At 37.6% G+C, this 21,323-nt stretch overlaps 2 protein-coding genes across 2 annotated transcripts; one reads left to right on the plus strand and one right to left on the minus strand.

Moving 5' to 3' along the window:
- Positions 1-6,532: 6,532 nt before the first annotated feature.
- On the minus strand, positions 6,533-9,004 carry LOC113508903 (U6 snRNA-associated Sm-like protein LSm4). Its single transcript, XM_026892074.1, has 2 exons — positions 8,604-9,004; positions 6,533-7,528 (listed from the first exon to the last, which is right to left on the minus strand). Exons 1-2 carry the CDS (start codon positions 8,853-8,855, stop codon positions 7,355-7,357), a joined length of 426 nt encoding a protein of 141 aa, XP_026747875.1. The 5' UTR covers positions 8,856-9,004; the 3' UTR covers positions 6,533-7,354.
- Positions 9,005-9,318: 314 nt separating this feature from the next.
- Positions 9,319-20,289, plus strand: LOC113508902 (guanine nucleotide-binding protein-like 1). Its single transcript, XM_026892073.1, has 12 exons — positions 9,319-9,495; positions 10,464-10,568; positions 11,001-11,145; positions 11,831-11,978; positions 12,988-13,128; positions 13,743-13,950; positions 14,275-14,448; positions 14,981-15,183; positions 16,294-16,409; positions 16,704-16,838; positions 18,425-18,522; positions 19,507-20,289. Exons 2-12 carry the CDS (start codon positions 10,475-10,477, stop codon positions 19,710-19,712), a joined length of 1,668 nt encoding a protein of 555 aa, XP_026747874.1. The 5' UTR covers positions 9,319-9,495; positions 10,464-10,474; the 3' UTR covers positions 19,713-20,289.
- Positions 20,290-21,323: the final 1,034 nt, after the last annotated feature.

Consider the following 21,323-nt stretch of genomic DNA (forward strand, 5'->3'; position numbering starts at 1 on the left):
TCGGTGCATATTTTCGTTGTAGTTTACCTTATCAATGCACCTTCCACCATGTAGGTGTGCTGATGGTGAATATTTTTGGTAGCCATGTATGTGTGCTTTGATTCCACCAGCCATGTAGGTGTGCTGATGATGAATATTTTTGGTAGCCATGTATGTGTGCTTTGATTCCACCAGCCATGTAGGTGTGCTGATGATGAATATTTTTGGTAGCCATGTATGTGTGCTTTGATTCCACCAGCCATGTAGGTGTGCTGATGATGAATATTTTTGGTAGCCATGTATGTGTGCTTTGATTCCACCAGCCATGTAGGTGTGCTGATGATGAATATTTTTGGTAGCCATGTATGTGTGCTTTGATTCCACCAGCCATGTAGGTGTGCTGATGATGAATATTTGTGGTAGCCATGTATGTGTGCTTTGATTCCACCAGCCATGTAGGTGTGCCGATGATGAATATTTGTGGTAGCCATGTATGTGTGCTTTGATTCCGTCGGCCATGTAGGTGTGCCGATGATGAATATTTTTGGTAGCCATGTATGTGTGCTTTGCTTCCGTCGGCCATGTAGGTGTGCTGATGGTTAATATTTTTTTTTTAGCCATGTATGTGTGCTTTGATTAGGTCGGCCATGTAGGTGTGCTGATAGTGAATAATCTTGGAAGCCATGTAGTTTTGCTGTTGCTAAGTTTACATTGCCACATACATGTGTACAGCCATGTAGGTGAGCTGAGATGTTAGAAATAAAAATACCCTAACATAACATAATCTTAAAGATATATAAGACTGAGTTTTATCCCTACGATACTCTTGAGTTAAGTTGAGTTAGTTGGCACTGCAATAAAGTAACACATTTGTGTCTTTTGACGTTTATTTGAGTGCTTAGTTAACACAGATATAAGGATTTATCGGAAAAGGACATGAAGTTTTGTAAAAATATTTTCCAGGCAATCGAGATTCAAGCTACACCCCTCCAAGACGTTCCAGTCGTAGACGCACGAGATCAGAGTCGAGTGATGAGGTACAAGCGCCTAGAAAGAAACAGAAGAGGTCCAAGGGATTAACGGCTGACGATTTGTTAAAGATTGTCTCTGCACTACAAAATGGCTCAAGTAAGAATACTCCAAGCACTAATGTAGTTCCAGAGTTTAATCCCGATAATAAATCCCAAGATGTAGATCGGTGGCTACGGAAGGTTAATGAGTGCGCGGTTATTTACAACTGGGATACCAAACAAACTATTCACTATGCGCTTCAGAAACTTTGCGGTTTAGCAAAAAGTTGGTATGAGTCACTTCCATCCCTCGACTATAACTGGGACGAATGGCAGAGCAAATTAAGAAGGGCTTTTCCGAATGACATCAATTTTGGTAAATTACTTGAAGAAATGTTAAACCGAAAATCTCGCACTGATGAAACATTAAGAGATTACTTCTATGACAAATTATCTTTATTGAGTAGGTGCGAGATTGTCGGTCGAAAGGCAGTAGACTGCATTATTTATGGAATTAATGATAGTTCTGTTAGAAATGGAGCTCAGGCTCTCAAGTGTGAGGAACCAGAAGATCTATTAAACTATTTGGCTTCCCAGCAATCTACCGTAATTAAAGATTCTAATAAAGGGCTCTCCATTTACAATAGTAATACTTATAGGAAGAGGGACTTTCGTCAAAATAACAATACTGCCAGTTATTCTAATTCGAGCAAGGGCAATGATTTCGTTTGTTTTAACTGTAATGAGCGAGGTCATACTTATCACAGTTGTACCAAACCCCTAGTTAAGTGTGAAAAATGTGGTAGAGTAGGTCATAACTTGGACATTTGTACAAGAAAACCGTTACAGTCCCATCTTAGCGGTCAGAATAGTCAAGCCACGGATAAAAAGGTTTTAAAAGTTTTAACTAACGAACACTCCGACCTTACAGGTGTCAAAGGCATTGATAAATTCCCAAGCCGTGTTAATAAGAGCATTGCTAATGACTCTAACCAAAAATTCAATAAAAGTGTTTGCGTGAACGGGGTTATGTTAAAAGCATACGTAGATTTTGGCAGCGACTGCAGTTTGATTCAGCAGTCCACTGCGATAAAGCTTAATCTTGTTCAATGTCGTGAAAATTTACCAATCATAAGAGGTTTTGGTGATTCCACTGTAAAACCAAAATTTAAATCGACGGTTAATGTTCGAATTGATGAAATTGAGACTGACTTGATTGTTCTGGCCGTTGAAGATTCATATTTACAAGTAGACTTTTTGATAGGACAGAACTTCACCGAGCTAGAGTCGGTAACTGTACTGAAAGATAAGGATAGTTTGTTCTTTTATCATACTTCTATTGATGAAACTATTAAGAGAGACAATGTTTTAAATTTGTATGTTCTTAATGACGTAACTATTAGAAAGGGTGGTTTAATAGAAATTTACACTAAAGAACCTTATTCTGGGGATATTTATTCAGACGGAAGCACCAGAATGAGCCCTAATCAAGAGTACCACCTGCATCAAGGATGCTATAGAGTCCTAGATAGTAAAGCGCAGATATTTGTCACTGCTTTGACTAACTCTGCCTTAGAGTTTAAGGCGCACAGTTTGATTGCCCGAGTCAGGCCCGTCACAGAGGCTAAAACTTATACCGTCCAGATGGCACTTACGAACTTGGCTCCACTGGATAGGAATGAGATTAAGGTAGGAGATAGCATTGATGGAACAATTAAAGAGAGACTGTATGAGCTTTTACAAAAGTACCGTACATGCTTTGCGACAAATCTTAGAGAGCTAGGTTGTGCCAAAGACACAATGATGACCATAGATTTACAAGACACCACTCCTGTGATTTACAGACCTTACCGACTCTCACATGATGAACGGCAGAAAGTAAGAAATATTATAGACGAACTAATAGAAAACAATATCGTGCAGGAATCCAACTCGAACTATGCAAGCCCGATATTAGTAGTAAAGAAAAAGAATGGGGAGTCACGACTCTGTGTAGATTATAGAGCTTTGAACAATAAGACCATAAAGGACAAGTACCCTTTGCCGCTGATTGACGATCAGCTTTCTAATTTAAGTGGTAACCGGTTCTTTATTACTCTGGACTTAGCTTCGGGGTATTATCAGATCCCGATGGGAGAAGAGAGTCGACATCTGACTGCGTTCGTCACTCCGGATGGACACTACGAGTTTAAGCGTATGCCATTCGGTCTGGCGAACGCGCCAGCTATTTTTCAGAAAATGATGAATCGTTTATTGGGACCAAGAAGGTTCAAATCAGCACTAGCATATATGGACGACCTCCTCATTCCATCGGTTTCAATAGACGAGGGTTTCGAGAGGCTGGAAGACGTTCTTAAAATCATTCAGGAAGCTGGTTTGACACTAAAACTAGAGAAATGTAGTTTTTTTGATACGACTATTGAGTATCTTGGTTATGAGATTTCGGCCGATGGCATTAAGCCTAGTGAGAGGAAAATTATAGCGGTGCGCGATTTTCCAGTGCCTCGTAACGCACATGAAGTGCGTCAGTTCTTAGGCCTTGCTAGTTATTTTCGTAGGTTTGTGAAGGGATTCGGGGAGATAGCCAGACCTTTAACGTCACTGCTTAAAAAGGATGTACAGTGGCAATGGTGTGATGGGGAGGCTAAATCTTTCACTGTTCTCAAGGAACGGCTGGTACAGCGTCCTCTATTGGCATTGTACAATCCATCTCTTGATACTGAAGTACATACGGATGCTAGCGCATTAGGGCTAGGTGGAATATTAATGCAGTGGCAGACTAGCCCCAAGGTTTTGAAACCGGTAGCATACTTTAGCAGGCAGACCACACCAGAGGAACGCTACTTTCATTCATATGAATTGGAAACTCTGGCTGTGGTCTGCTCACTGAAGAAGTTTCGACCTTACCTTCTAGGTCTTCATTTTCGCGTCCTCACGGACTGTAATGCGTTGAGAACGACTCTGACTAAACGAGATTTAATTCCACGTATTGCCCGGTGGTGGTTGACTATAAGCGAGTATAACTTTAGTATTGAGTATCGACCGGGCTGCCGGATGAGCCACGTCGATGCATTGAGCAGAAACCCTCCTAACAAAAGTGATAGCACTGAAGTAAATGCTCGTACTTTAAATATTAATACTGATAATTGGATTTTAACCTTGCAATTAGCTGACCCAAAGTTAGAACATATTTTTAAAATTTTAAAACCCAACGTCGACCCGGATGTCCTGGAAATTAAAAAGAACTATGTAATTAAAAATCATACATTGTACAGAAAGATCGGGGAAGAGTTACGTTTGGTAGTTCCCAAGGATGTAAGATGGCAAATTTGTAAAGCCAACCACGATGACGTAGGTCATTTTGGGTATGCAAAAACACTAGATCTAATTCAAAGTCGTTATTGGTTCCCAAAATTAAGACGATTCATAAAAAAATACGTTGCCGCATGTGTAGATTGCGCGTACAATAAAGACAAGGCATCCCGTACTCGCACCGGCTACTTGCATCCCATTGAAAAAGTTGCGCAACCGTTTCACACACTTCATTTGGACCATTTGGGACCATTTGTAAAGAGTAAACCTGGTAATTCTTATATTCTGACCATCGTGGACGGCTTTACTAAGTATTTATTTGCTAGAGCAGTAAAAGACACTAAAACAAAGACTGTAGTTAAAGTCTTAGATTGCTTATTTAATGATTTTGGTGTTCCAAATCGAATCATCTCTGATCGAGGAACAGCGTTCACATCCAGTTCGTTTAAAGACTTTTGTTGTCAAAAAGGCATCAAACACATTCTCAACGCTGTGGCTTGCCCGAGGGCAAATGGGCAGGCTGAGAGGTTTAACCAAACAATTCTCACAGCCTTGTCCACTCAAAACTCCGGTAATGATGAACGCGATTGGGATATGCAACTGGGTAAAGTACAGTGGGGTATAAATAATACCGTAAATGCAACTACGAAAAAGAGCGCTTCCGAATTGTTATTTGGCACAAAACTAAATGGCCCATTAGACAACAAATTAACAACTGTAAACACAGATGTTGAGCCCACAGTTTCGTCTCTAAAAGGTGCACGTCAAGACTCTGTCCATAACGTTTCCAATTGTCATTCTCCTAAATCTCCCGAAGGTGCTGTCGCCAGTAACGAACTAGCCCCTAATTTTTCAGACATTGATAAAATTAGACAGGAAGCATCTGTTAATATTGAACTTAGTCAGGAACGACAAAAGTCCATATATGATTCTAAGAGATCCCCAGCAGTTATGTACGCTATAGGTGATCTTGTAAAAATTACTAAAACCAATTTTAAAAATGATGGTAAAAGTAAAAAGCTTTTACCCAAGTTTATAGGCCCTTATAGAGTAACCAAGTGTTTAGGTAACGATCGGTACGAAATTTCTAATGTGCCAGGGTTTAAGAATAGTAAATACAATAGCGTTATCGCTTCTGATAGAATGAGACCGTGGATACATGTACCGGCTTTGGAAGTCCATAGATCATCTGGTTCCGAATTGTCGTCACCTTCCGACTCTGACGACGACAAATAATTATGTTTTTATTTCAGTATAAAATAAGATTTAAGTGCTTATACTAAATAGAAAATTTGTTGCGTTGATTTTATAAACTTTGTCCTAATTAATTTAATTGTTTAATAAAATGTATTCCTGTGTAAGTAATTAATAATTGAACTAATTTATAATGATTTTGAGTGTTGTGATTTTGCACGCAACGGAGTAAGCGCGCAACCGGATGGCCGAGTGTTGTGATTTCCTGCATATTGACACCTATTTGAATATTTATACATTTTTTTAAGAAAATAAATTAAAAAAGATATTAAAATTACTTGACATCAGATTGATTACTGACGACTGAGATTTTTGATATTTGTACTTAATTAACTAAGTTTTAAATGACTGTTATTTTATTATAAAATATTAATGTTGATTTATCTAATTATTAATTAAATGTACTTTATTATATTAGGATGTAATTTATTGAATAGTCACTAAATTGACTCGCCAGAGATTATTCAGTAAATGGTGGCGGGAAAATGAATTTAAAAAATAAATAAAAGGTTGGGTAAAAAAAGGCGGGCAATTGGTTCGGTGACTGCTGGACGTAGTAGTGTTAGAGGGAGAACTAAGTGAGAGTTTTGCTGTATTATTGTATTTAAGTTCAAGTTTCAGTTATCGGAAGTCAAATAAATAAAAAGACATTAACCAAGCTGCGCAGTTTCATTAAAAGTATTATAATAGGATAGTTTATTAATTTTATCCTGATTTGTAGCGGCCGGGCCCGCAGGCAACAGCTAGTTTATCTTATTATTATAGTACGGAAGTAACTCTATGTTAGATCTAAAAATAATATTTAAAGATTTTTAAAGCAAAGTTTAGTTTTTAGAATGTTGATCAGCATAGCAAACATTTGAAAGCTGCTTTAGAAATCTTGTCTTGAATGAATGACAATTGTGATTAGTGATATTTTTGGCGTCCTGAATATTTATTGAGATAAGTATAGATAAATGGTAAAAAAAAACACAAACTTGCTTACTTAACCAACTTAATTTATTAATTTACGATACAATAAAAAAATCTACCACAGCATATTCAATACAACTTGGCAGCTTAGAATTTTAATAGCAGAATTTACAGGGTGAGCGAGAAGAAAATATATGAAAAATGTAGCAAGAAAGAAATAGCGATATACACAGTTAAGGTCTTCAGAAAAGTCACATTATATTGGCGGTAAAGTAGTACAAGATAATCGTAAGATTCTCATTACTAACAAAATAAGAAAAGGAACTTAAACAACAGGACATTATATTTAAACAAAAAGGAAGTGTTATAGTTGAAAAATATAAAGAAAAAAAATGACAGCCAAAATGGCGGGAATTCGATCAATCAATTTCATTTTTATCAAAATCGTATTTTTCAAAGGAAAGTTCAGAGTATCAGTATAGATAGAATCTATTTATCACATAAAGCCGTTATAATACGATATTTAAACATAAAACATTGCATTGTCAGCTTTTTGGAAAAATATATATTCTATTTTGACAAGCTTTCGTTAACGTAAATATAGAAGATAGCTATTATGACCTTAATTATTAAAAATCCAACTCTGTATTTGAAAACAAGCCATTACGAAATGGAAGAACGTGTTGTTGCTGAGTAATTGTAAATCATGAATAACCTCAAAACTTAATTTGGTGACTTTTTAATTGTATTAACTTCGATATTAAGACATAATGCCTGATGATTGACAATCTTTGAAAAAGAAAGAGTTATTTATGTATTATGTCTTTCCTATCCTTTAAATCCATTCCCGTTACAAAACAGTTTCACATCACATCAATATTGCCTATTTATTTCTTATTTTTGTTCTGTGGATTCCGGTTGCCTTGGTTGCCGCCGCCTCGGGCTAGGGGAGCGGGCCGTCCACGGTTACCAAAGGCGCCACGGTTGCCGCCGCGACCTGTTCTCATGTTCTGACCGCCGCCACGGCCTTTGGAAACTTCACTTCGGCTTCTGGATTTTACCTGAAAATGTTTAATAAGAATGTAGTGAATCAGAAAAAAAATTAAGGAGTCATTCATGTCTTGAATTTTACTTCTATGATATATAATGAAGATTTTCTTTTCTGTTTGTTAAAGGCAAAAAGATAAACCTAATAATAGACTATTTTGTAATAGTATCTTCTAATATATAAAATCCCCGTGTCATGTAGTTAGTTACCGTACTCCTCTGAAACGGTTCAAGCAATTTTTATGAAATTTTGTATACATATTGGTTAGGCCTGAGAATAGAACAACATCTATTTTTCATACCCCTAAGTGATAAGGGTTGCTCACACTATAAAAAAATATTTTATTTTTTGGATGAAATTGTTTGTTTTTATTTTTATTATAATGTGGCATTAAAACTACAAGGCAATAAAAAAAAATATTCAGCAAAACATTGTTTGCTGGGTCAGCTAATTTTTTATTAAAGTACACAACAAGGTCTGTGACTCTGTGTACTTTAAAAGGTCTTCCCATGAATTTAAAAAGAAGATGGCACAAGTAATGCAATAAGATAAAAAATATGGTGTTTAAAAGTGAGGTGAGTCATACACTCACTAATTAGAATTATAGGCATATAATTATTAGCATGGGTATATGCTAATAATTTTATGCCTAAACTTTACATAAAAAGCAAGAAAATATGTAATTTAGATTTTTAAACACAAGTTTTAGTCAGTGGGTCTGGGGTCATCTTAGGGGCTGAGTAAGGGTAAGGTATGCAGATTGGGACAGCATGGGGAAGGATTTTAATTTCAACTAATGGACATTCTATCGTACTTTACACAATTGTTACAGAAATATGACATATTGACGAGGCATTAAAAGGGACTTTATCGCGTGGCATTTAAAGACACGCCACAGGCTTCCATGGCGGGATGCCGTGGCTTAGTGCGGCAACGACATGCCATGAACACCGGCGCTGGTAGTGATATAGTGTCCATATCCCTACCAGCTGTGTTTAAGCGGCCAGTGTACGCTGACTCGCATCAATGGCCATGCCGTCCCGGTCTGCGTAGGCCTTAAGTAGACAGTAAGTTTGAATGGTAAATACCTGAGTTTCCTCTTTCACCATGTCGATGACTTCATCAGGAATACGTAAATATTTGATTGTACTCCCACGTATATAGCATTCTGGCATTCTCCAGAACTTATCACCGTCTCTAGATGTGCAAATAACTTCTCTGAGATTAATATTCATCCAATTATCGCAACTGACAAGATGACCGTTGTATGTTTCGCCATTCTTCAATTCGACTAACATAGGGTGGTTTTGTGCTGTCCTTAGTAGCGATAGAGGCAACATTTTGAGTTTTAATATTAGTTGATGCCCGGTTTTACGATAAATAACAATCCTGCGTTGTTTGTTTGACAAAGTTGACACGTTATAGGTTATAAAATTTGGCTCTCTATATTTGACACATGGGCGTTCAGAAACTAGTTTTCGACAGCTTAGAGAAGTCGTTTGAATTTTTCATAAAAATGTTGACTGTTTTACATAAAACTTCTTGAATAATAATTGCCAATCTAAGGGATGTACAAATATAAAGGAAGAGTGATAATTAGGCAATTCTGTGATCAATAAGCTATACAAAAAAAGTGTTCAAAACCTGTTTTTGTATAACTGTAAATTATTGAACGGTAAAAAGAACAAATGCACATCTGATTGTCAGTCTGGGTATGCGTTCCATTTCTATATTTGCAAGATCCTTAGCATGACGTTTTGCATTTCTGACCAACTTATGAACTTTGCTGAAAGAAAGAAAGAGATATTCAAACGTTTGGTAAAAATAAATAAGTTTGACGTTTGAGCAAGACCGGCCTTAAATTTCATTAATTTGGGAGGCGAATTGTATTTGCAGTTTTCACTCGATAATTCTGGATTTATCTATTCTCTAACTAACGCCAGCTCATGAAATAAGTTTTCTTCCCTACGCTACCCACAGGTAATGAAATAAACTTTTAATTCAGCAAATTTAACTTTAAACATGACGGCACAAACCGCGTGCGTCCAAATTATTATAATTTACTTATATTTATTGCAATAATCGTAGTTATAATCAAGTTAACGGTAACCTACATCTTTAATAACGTTTTACGAACGGTATCATACTTACATGTACTTATATCAATCTAAAAAAAAGCGCGTTTTAAATCGCGTTACTTAGTTCTTCATTTGCTTATATTAATTGTTCTGTTATCTTTATTTGGGTGGTCGGACCGAAATTATATAAAAATAGACCTGATATCAATTCTTTTATCTCAAAAAAGGAAACTTTTATGTTACTGTGAAGGGTATTTTATTATAGCATAGAGACTGGCCAATTAATTACCACAAAGTTAATTAATTACAATGGGTGAGGTCATACCGTTTATTCCCCTTACAAGGCAGGACTTATTTGTGTATTGCATGGCAATAATCTGTTGGTTGGATAGGCAGTAGCTCTGTAAAACTCTGCTACCTAAGCTGCATCTGGTTAGACTGGAAGCCGACCACAACATAGTTGGGAAAAGGCTAGGAGACCAGGCCCCTTTTGGAATCAAGGACTTTGGTTGTGTGCCATTGATTCATATATTTATATTTAATACAATAATATGAATACTGAACCTCTGTTTATATTACCAGAAAGAACAATTTTTATCAAGACAACTACGCTCTACACTAGCTGAACTTACATATTTATTTGTTTTAAGGGCCTGTTAAATCATCACCTCATAAGTTCCCATTAAATTACTTGAGAGATTTTTCATACAAAGAATGTCAAAATTTTCAATTTTATCTCCTAGATAGCAGTTAACTAGTTATTGTAAAACAGTCACTAAAAATAATCTTATATTTTATTAATTCTACAAACTTTTTCTCTGTTGTATCACATTTATTGGCTGTTATTAAAGCTTTATTGTTTTATTTTAGAGTAACTCAAGATGCCGCAAGCTCGGCGCAAGACCCCGTTCAGCGGGAAGGCTAAGAAGCAACAGCTTCAGAGCAAGAAGCAGAATAAGACGCTGCTTATGTCAAGTAAGTGTTACTGGCCTGTTGGTCTAGTGGATAGTGCCCCTGACAGCTATACCGGAGGCAAATGTGTGTGTGATGAGCATGATCATTTGTTCTGTGTCTGGTTGTAATTTATCTATATTATGTATGTATTTAGAAATATATAAGTATGTTTATCAGCTGTCTAGTACTCATAATGCAAGCTTTTTTTTATAATAACACACCATCACTAAGTAATTTATTCATTATTGTGGGGGTCTCACAAACATTCTAGTCATATGCACAATCAAGACACTCAGACTCAGGACAAGCATTCGTGGATCACACAAATGCTCGTCCTACGAGATCGAACTAACACGTCGCGCTCAGTGGGTTTGGCGTGGTGACCTCAACCACTCGGCTATCCGATTATGTGTGAAAGTTTTGGAATATTTTTTTTTTAATCGTTGTCCACAGCATCATCAGGCACCACAGCTTACGACGTGGTCTCTGTGAACTACCAGCCGGCGCGCGGCCGCGGCGGGCGCGACACCAACCGATATGCCCTCAAGTTCTATAGAGAGACCGATGAGGAGTTAGCCGTTAAGAAGGAACATGCTTTGTAAGTAATTAAATGATGTAACGGTTTACTCACGCGTATTTATCGGGTTCGCCCGACTAGTTTCGGACCCAACCGGAGTCCGGAATCATGAACTGACGCGGCGGGCGAGCGAGTCGAACTGATAATAACCGATAAATACGCGTGATTAAACCCTTACATTATTTAATAATGAATCGGTCTCACGATAGTTATTATAAAAATATGCTTTGTAAGTATATAATTATATATGATGTTTTTTATGGGGTTCTGTATTCTTAGGGTAAGGAATTATTTTGGTGAGGGTTTGCGGTTTTTCTGTCCGTCCAGGCTGTATATCATGAACAGTGATCGTCAGATAACTTTTATCTGAGGAATAAATATGGCCGTTGGACATATTTTCTATACAAAAGCTGTCAAAACGTCAAACTTATTCGTCGAATAAAAGTTATCTGGCGATTGAAAAATCGGCCCTTAATAACACATATTTATCAATTTAGCACATAAGCATACTGGTAAGTGATGTCGCAAGAGATTTGTTTTTTTTCAAGATTTTTTATTACGACATAATTACGCATCCTATATTTTTTGGAATCTGTCTAACAGACTAAGCAGATATTTTATGGCAGCTAACTTATTAATCCGTTTCACTTATGAATTATGATAACAAATAGTAAAATTTATTATAATAACACATCATCTTTACCAGGAAGGAGTTGAACCCGGTCCCCGAAAGTGCTATGGAGGTTAATCCGGCGGACTTCTTCCCAACTGAGCTGTCGTTTCCCAAGCGTCCTCCGTGGGACTTCAGCATGACTCCCGCTCAACTGGACTCACAAGAACACAAGTATTTCAAGGTAGGACCAACTAAGTTTTTATTTCAAACCAGCAAACTCGGCGAACTCCGTTTCGCGACCAGATGGTATTCCGTTTCCGTTTTTCTGTTGAATTTTTTCCTGAATTTTCTTTTCTATAAACCGCACGGAGCCCGAGACCTTTCCAACGAATGCAGAACCGTGGAAATCGGTTCGTGCGTTCTAGAGTTATAGCGTCAGGACGACTTATTTTTGTATAGTTTTAAAACGTTGCAATAATGGCTATAGTTGCACGTTACCAAAGTGTCATTCTTATGGAGAAGAACCGGCAAGAAAATACATAAGTTAAAGGAAAAAGTCCTCGCATTAAGGAATTGAATCCTTGTGTCACGGGTTTCACAAACATTCAGGTCACATGCACAAGACACCCAGACTCAGGACAAGCATTCGTGGATCACACAAACGCTTGTCCTACGCGGAGATCGAACTAACACGTCGCGCTCAGTGGGTCTGGCGTGGTGACCTCAACCACTCGGCTATCCGTGCATCAGAATGAACTCGTTTTCACCCGCGGATCCGCCCGCTACAAATTGAAAATTATCCCACGGGAACATAAATTCAAGTTTATAAACTATCTGTGTACCGAGCTCCGTCTAAATCTGTTCTATCGATTTTTAACGAATGAGAAACAACCATCTATTAAAACATTAAATTTTTTGCCTTTATAATGTTAGTAGATTTAATATAATAAGCCGCTGGCGAAAAGCTAGTATATTATATACTAGCTTTTAATCCGCGGCTTCGCCCGCGTCGAGTTCGGTTATATCGCGTTTCCAAGAGAACTCTTCAAAAGTCCGGGATAAAAACCTATCCTATGTTCTTTCTCAAGGTCAACTCTATCTCTGTACCGAATTTCAGTAAAATCAGTTCAGTGGTTACACGTGAAAGCGTAACAGACAGACAGAGTTACTTTCGCATTTATAATATTAGTAAGGATATCATTTAATAGATAAATATACTTTTATTAATGTTTAATTTTTTCTATCCACAGAGTTATACAGATCAGTTACAAGCTTCAGAACATTGGAAGGATATGTCGTACTTCGAGCTCAATTTAGAAACATGGCGACAGTTGTGGCGAGTCCTAGAGATGTGTGACGTCTTGTTACTCATTGTAGATGTCAGATATGCCGTGAGTAAAACTATATAATTACATTTAGACGGGCCTGTTGGTCCAGTGGCTAGTGACCTTGACTGCTATACCGGAGGTCGTGGGTTCGATCCCCAACCAGGACAAATGTTTATATGATGAGCAAGATCATTTGTTCTGTGACTGGGTGTAATTTATCTATATTATGTATGTATTTAGAAATAAGTATGTTTATCAGTTGTCTAGTACTCATAATACAAGCTTTGTGCAGTTTGAGACTAGATGGCGTTGTGTGAAAGTTGTGGAATATTATTATTTTATTATATTCGATTCCTTATGTGGATTTCAAAATTCAAGCAGAAGATCTGCATTTGACTGGGATCCCTAAAAATATATTTCCCCCTCGTTTTTATAAACTCACTTTTCTTGTTTGTTTGTCGTTCCGGTTGGATTATTGCAACTCAATTTTGAGGCACTTCCCGATAAGCTAGCAGGCTGAAGTTTTCAGGGTAGCTTCAAACCCGATGACAATGCAATTCACAACTATAAAACCGGCTGGACCGATTTTGATAAAATTTGAATGGAGTGACATTTAAAAAGTAGATTTTTAGATTTTTTTAACCTATTAATTATTATATTGTTGTCTCTATCCCCAGGGTATGATGTTTCCGCCATCTCTCTATACATATATTCAAGAGCAAAAGAAAGATATGATATTGGTACTAAATAAAATAGATTTGGTACCAGCTTCGGTAGTGGCCGCGTGGAAGGAGTACCTTACCGCGTCGTATCCGGCACTAAAAGTGTTATATTTTACATCTTGCCCGGGGTATAACTTGAGAGGGGCTACGAGTGACAAGTCGGGTGAGTTTTGCCCAACTGTGGGCAACTTTTCTTATTTTTTGGATTCAGCTAAGTACCAGTGTTTTACAAGGAGTGACTGACTATCTGACCTCCTCAACCCAGTTACAGGCAACACGATACCCCTTGGTTAAACTGGTTGTCAAACTTTTCAGCTTCTGACTACCTGTAACGACTGTCAAAGATGTATGAATAAGAGCCGGGACCCACAATTTAACGTGCCTTCCGAAACACGGAGGAACTCGTTATGACAAAGATCGGACCAACCGCGTCAAGCGTAGCTTAACCTGACCACCATTTAAAGCCTCCCCTCCCTCTTACCCCCAGGTCTTCAAGTCCGTCGTCGTAAAGGCAAGCAGCGCATGTGCGCGGAAGGTGCCACTAAGATTCTAGAAGCCTGCAAGGACATAGTCCAGGGTGAAGTGGACCTGTCCTCTTGGGAGAAGAAGATAAGAGAGGAGACCGATGTTGAGTTCGATTACGATGAGGAGGCGGAAGTCGGTAAGTCGGTACTTTTAGTGCCATAATGGAAGATGGTTTTGTTACAAATATCGTCATTTTCAACCGACTTTAAAACGGAGGTTGTCTATTTGACTGTATTTTTTTTTGGACCATTTAATTGTTTTCATTTAATTTGAATGTTTTCATTCGGTCCTATTGAAATGTCATCAAAACCGTGATTGTGAATAATTCACAAGAGACTCAGACTGTGGTACGCGGAGATCGGGTTTCGGTTACCACTACTCATTAATTTAAGTAATTTAATCATTGTGTCTTCACAAAAACTCAAGACTCAAGACAAGCATTCGTGGATCACACAAACGCTTTTCCTACGCGGAGATCAAACTAACACGTCGCGTATAGTAGGTTTGGCGTGGTGAACTAAAAATTCCATAATAAATACTAGATTCACTTTTTTTTAAATAATCCCAAATTAAAAAGTCCAAAACACAACTACTTCGCCCTGAAATCGATCCTGCCCCTCGTATACACACAGACATACTTACTACCCTATATTTTTATCATATTTCAGGTGAAACTATCCTAGAGAAAGCCGACACTTCATTCTACACCCACGAGAGATACAAGTCCGGTGTCCTAACGCTGGGCTGTGTCGGGCAGCCCAACGTTGGGAAGTCGTCTCTCCTGAACGCACTCATGGGTCGCTGTGTGGTGTCCGTGTCACGTACTCCCGGACATACGAAGCACTTCCAGACTATTTATTTGACGCCGCAGGTTTGTAACAAAAGGGGATTTTTAAAGATTTTTTTCGCAAAAAAAAAGTTTTTTAGTTTGGCAACACATTTTTTTTTGCATTAATTTGCATCAAATTTGGTACAGCCGTTTGAGCGGGGTACAGTAGAACATATAAACGCACAAAAAAACACTCGTAGATGTTGCTCCTGGATGGAAATCAAACTTATATACACACAAACCCACTCAACTCACTCCGATGTTGTCTGATGTTGCCTGAATGGGAATCGAACTCATGACTTTAGGTAAAGTGGTCCTATAGCCACCATTACGCCAAAAACCGCATATACACGCGTTCATATCGAACCTAGGACCTCCCGCTTATTACTATAAGCATATAAGTTACTAGCTGTTGCCCGCGACTTCGTCCCCGTGGTTAGAAGATATAAGTTATGATTTATACCTGCCCTGTTTTTTTCACATTTTCCATTGTATCTTCGCTCCTATTAGTCGCAGCGTGATGGTTTATAGCCTCAAGCCTTCCTCGATGAATGGTCTATTCAACACAAAAATAATTTTTCAATTTGGACCAGTGGTTTCTGAGATTAGCGCGTTCAAACAAACAAACTCTTCAGCTTTATATATTAGTATATAGATATATATATAGATTAAAGAAACAATAATGAAGAACACATACACTCACCACACAAATGCCGATACTGAAAAGTATGATAAAGAATAAAACCAAAAGATTTTTTGACTTTGGAAAACTAAAGATTTTCAAAAAAGTTTGATTTTTAAAGATAAAAGCAACATTATGTCTTCTTCCTCCAAACTCACATTTGTATCAAAATTTCTACCCATTTAAGCGTCAAACAAAAAAACGTTCATACATACATACACACAAACTCACATACATTATTACCTGCTGTACGAATGCTGTAAGCATGGAGTTTCTTGCTCGTTCTTCTCCATGAGAATCTACCTTGCGAACGAGCGGTAGCTTCAACAGGAGACTGACCGACAGACTGACACTAGATTTTATAATATGGTTCATATATAAATTGTTTTGAAGTTCAAAAGTGCCATACACACTACTCTCTAATTGAATTAAAACACGGAATCCTAAACCCGAACCTTATTTATTAACAGGTACGTCTGTGTGACTGTCCCGGGCTGGTCTTTCCGTCTACGGTCCCCCGACCTATACAGATCCTCATGGGGTCATACCCCATAGCACAGCTGAGAGAGCCCTATACTACTATACGGTGAGTTACAATTTTATAAATTAAGAATTAAGCATTAAGAAATTTAATCCATGTCTTGGGTGTTACGAAAATTCAAGTCACAGAGACACCCAGAATCAGGACTGAGTCTGGGTGTCTTTGTGACTGAGAGGATCTGGCTTATGTCTTGAAATATTCGTAGCAGTATTCTTTCTCAGGCTCTAGACTAAGTGCGTCACAACAAATTTGATCACAATCGGTGCAGTAGTTTTGATGATAAAGCGAGACAGACAGAGATACTTTTGCATTTATAATATTGATGATATTCATCCACAGATATCTAGCTGAGCGTCTCGACCTTCCAAAGCTCTTGCGAATTGAACATCCTGAAGGAGATGACACCTGGTCTCCGAGAGACGTGTGCGATGGCTGGGCGAAGAAGAAGGGCTACCTCACTGCGAAGGCGGCTAGGTAATGTAGCCCGTAGTAACATCATCCTAGCCTTTTCCCAACTATGTTGGGGTCGGCTTCCAGTCTTACAGGTAGTCAGAAGCTTGAAAGTCTGACAACCCGTCTAACTAAGAGGTGTTGAGGAGGTCAGATAGGCAGTCGCTCCTTGTAAAACACTGGTACTTAACTGAAACGTGCTCCTTAGTTGACTGGTTATAAGACTTTAAAATTCTGACTACCTGTAACGACTGTCAAAGATGTATGAATAACAGCCGGGACCCACAATTTAACGTGCCTTCCGAAACGCGGAGGAACTCGTTATGACAAAAATGGTCACCCATTTTCTGACCAACCGTGTCAAGCGTAGCTTAACTTGTGATCGATTCACTTATGCAGTTATACCTTAGCCACGAGCTCCTCACAACAACATAGTGACCTTGTTAAATGATGCAACGGTTTACTCACGCGTATGTATCGGGATCGCCCGACTAGTTTCGGACCCAACCGGAGTCCTTAATCATGAGCTGACGCTTACCCCGATGCAATAGTAATATTGAATCAATCTCACGATAGTAACTATCATAGTACCGGCCTGTTGGTCTAGTGGTTAGTGGCCCTGACTGCTATACCGGAGGTCGTGAGTTCGATCCTCACTCAGGACTAATGTTTTTCTGATAAGCATACCGTAAAAAGGGGTGAATAGAAAATAGTGTTTTTTAGGAGTTTACATGAATATTTCCTTACAAAAAAATGCTTAAACACAATTACTTCATGAAATGCTTAAGAATTTTGAAATTAAACTACTTTTACGGATTTTATCGCGGTTTAATTTTTGATTTTAGTTCCCGACGTTTCGACACCTGCAGGTATCAAAATCCGTAAAAGTAGTTTCATTTCAATGTCTAACATTCGCGTAAACCTAAGAAACCACAAATTTTCGTATAATCTTTATATTTTGTCTTGTTAAACGTCCAGATTTTAATATAAACTATGTTAAATGATGTAACGGTTTACTCACGCGTATTTATCGGGGTAGCCCGACTAGTTTCGGACCCAACCGGAGTCCTTAATCATGAGCAGACGCGGCGGGATCGTTACATCATTTAATAATGAATCATTCTCACGACAGTTACTATCAAAATATAAACTATGTTTCTATCCACCCCAAGGACACTTTCTTTACACCCCGTTTTACTGTAATTGTTTTTTGTATGTCTGGGTGTTATTTATTTATATTTATTTAGAAACTTATCAGGAAGTCTATCAGCTGTTTAATAATTGTACTCATAATACAAGTTTTGCTTAGTTTGAGACTAGATGGCGTTTTTTTAAAAGTTGTTTGGTCGATCACAGTTGCTATACTAGACAAGTGATAAACATACTTATATATTTCTAAATACATACATAATATAGATAAATTACACCCAGACACAGAACAAACGATCGTGTTCATCACACAAACATTTGGCCTAGATGGGAATCGAATTGACCACCTCCGGTATAGCAGTCAGGGCCATTAACCACTAAACCCACAAACCAGTCATCATAATATAACATTCTACTCAATGTTTAATACTGATATAATTATTAATAATTTATTATTATAGATTGGACACATATAGAGCGGCGAATAGTTTACTACGAATGGCGCTAGATGGCAGGATATGTCTCTGGCTACGACCCCCTGGTTATACACAGCAACGAGGTAAGAACCAATGCTTATATATGACTAGCTGTTTGCCGCGGTTTCACCCGCGTAGTATTTATTTTTCTTTGCCACAATTTTTCCATATTTTCTCACCGTTTGAACCTTCCCTGGACTGGTACGAATATTTCTTATATATAAAAATGACTTGCTGTTCGTTAAAACTCGAGAACGGCTGAACCGATTTGGCTATTCTTAGTTTTGTAATTAATTAATTAATTTATTTAATTATCACACTAATCTACCATTACAGGTTACTTAACCTAATGCGGTAGCTAGGACTAAACAAAGGTCTAAGTATTTATGTGAACTAGGGTTTCAAAGATTGAATTATTATGCACATAGTTGCAGGTCTAAATTCCAGCAACTGGTTTAATATGGTATATTCGGAGCAGTCCAGGGAAGGTTTAAAGAGTGTGAAAAAGGCAAAATAAATAACAAGCTTCAAACCCGATGACAATGCAATTTAAAAGCATAAAAACGGCTTGACCGATTTCGATAAAATTTGAGTGGTGTTACATTTAAAGACAAAAACTGTAAAATAACCACGAGATCTAGAACTACGCGGGTAAAACCGCGAGAAACAGTTAGTATGAGATAGTATTTTGATCTTATACTAGCTGTTGCCCGCGGCCCCGCCCGCTTCGAATCGAAAATGATCCCACGGGAACATAAAATCGGGATAAAAATATGTCCTATGTGTTAATCCTAGTTATAAACTATCAGTGTACCAAGTTACGTCTAAATCTGTTCAGTGGTTTTTGCGTGAAAGAGGAACAAACATCCATACATACAAACTTTCGCGTTGGACTTGCTGTAACCGCGATTTAAATTGAATCTATTGAAATAAAATTGTCTGCAGCAACAATTTTTTTTTCTCTTTTTTGGTTTTAAACATTTCTTTTTAATTATAAAATAAAACTAGCCAAAGTTACTACCGATAAAAATCAACGGTTTTCTTTATATTTCACTATTATATTTCAGAAAAATATGAGACCTGCGATGAAATCAAATACGTGCGTTGGGTCCAAGCCCTGACCGGCGACAAGCCCGAAGAGCTCAACTCCTCAGAATCTGATGATGGGAGACACTCCAGCGATGATGAAGACGGCAGCGGCAGTGATGATGACGATGATGGTGAAACGACGGCGATGGCTAACAAATTCGCAGCTTTAGCTGGTGATGATTAAATAGGTCATCGGTCATATAAACAAATCGATTATGGCGTCGGTCATCAGTTTAGATAATTAGTGACTATTTATATAGTGTCGGTCATCGGTGGCCGAAGAAAGTAGAGTCGGTTATTCATGACCGATTCAGATTGCGTCGGTCATCGGTGACCGATAGTGAATTTTCTACCGTTCTATTCTCGTTACAAGTAAATGTAGATTTTTATATCTTACAAAAACTTACTTATTCAACTTTATGATGTTTTTAATATGCAATAGTTTTGCATCTATTTTGATTTGTTCTTGACAGCGAAGTACCGAAACTGGCTTAGATTTTTTTTCACACAGCGCCATCTAGTCTCAAACTAAGCAAAGCTTGTGTTATGAGTATTAGACAATGGATAAACATACAAATATATTTCTAAATACATACATAATATAGATAAATTACACCCAGACAGACAAATGAACGTGATCATCACGTAAACATTTGTCCTGGATGGGAATTAAACCCACGACAGGCAGCTCATTTTAGTTTTTAATTCACATAAGCAGATTATGTACAGTCAGCGCCAAAAGTCGATGAACAGAATCAACTTTACAAAACAGCTGTTCACAATAAAATGCCATAAGTTATAGTCGCAACTGGGAAACAAAATAGAATGTACACCAGAAAATTTACAAAAGTCGCTAAACACGAGTATTTCAAAAGTATCTGTGCACTAGTATTCCTAATGTCGCTGAACATCATTCTATCAAAAGTCACTAAACAGCAGAAAAAACAAAATTAGTAGCTAAGGGCGCTCCGTCTTTTATAGCGGACTGCTTGTCAAATCCCAGGTTCGAAAGAGGTTTCACTAAGGATCTTGAAGGAGGTTTCACTTTGTGAAGAAGGTTTCGTTAACAATATCTCAAATATTTTCATTTGAATTATTACTTAAAGTAATAAATGAAATATGTGAAATAATAAATTTAATTTAAAATATATTATTTTAATATTTTACAAAAAAATAATGGATTAAAAATTCTAAATATCCATGTTTTTAAATGTCACTCCACTCAAATTGTATCAAAATCGGTCCAGCATTTTTAAAGTTATAAATTGTATTGATATAGATACAGCAAGCACTGTCCCAAAAGTAGCTCAACAACATAAGCGTCAAAAGTAGGTACATTAACACAGTCACGGCAACATTAAAAATATACTTTGTTAGCCTAATTTTGTTTTTTCTGCTGTTTAGTGACTTTTGATAGAATGATGTTCAGCGACATTAGGAATACTAGTGCACAGATACTTTTGAAATACTCGTGTTTAACGACTTTTGTAAATTTCTGGTGTACATTCTATTTTGTTTCCCAGTTGCGACTATAACTTATGGCATTTTGTTGTGAACAGCTGTTTTGTAAAGTTGATTCTGTTCATCGACTTTTGGCGCTGACTGTACGCTTTATTTTTCAGTTTGCTACTTTAAAGCTATTTATTTATTAATGAACTAGCTGTTGCCCGCGACTGCGTCCCCGTGGGTAGAAGATATAACTTATGATTTATACCTGCCCTATTTTTTTCACATTTTCCATTGTATCTTCGCTCCTATTAGTCGCAGCGTGATGGTTTATAGCCTAAAGCCTTCC

Source organism: Trichoplusia ni, chromosome 3, assembly GCF_003590095.1.
Source record: "Trichoplusia ni isolate ovarian cell line Hi5 chromosome 3, tn1, whole genome shotgun sequence".
Taxonomy (NCBI): Eukaryota; Metazoa; Arthropoda; class Insecta; order Lepidoptera; family Noctuidae; genus Trichoplusia; species Trichoplusia ni.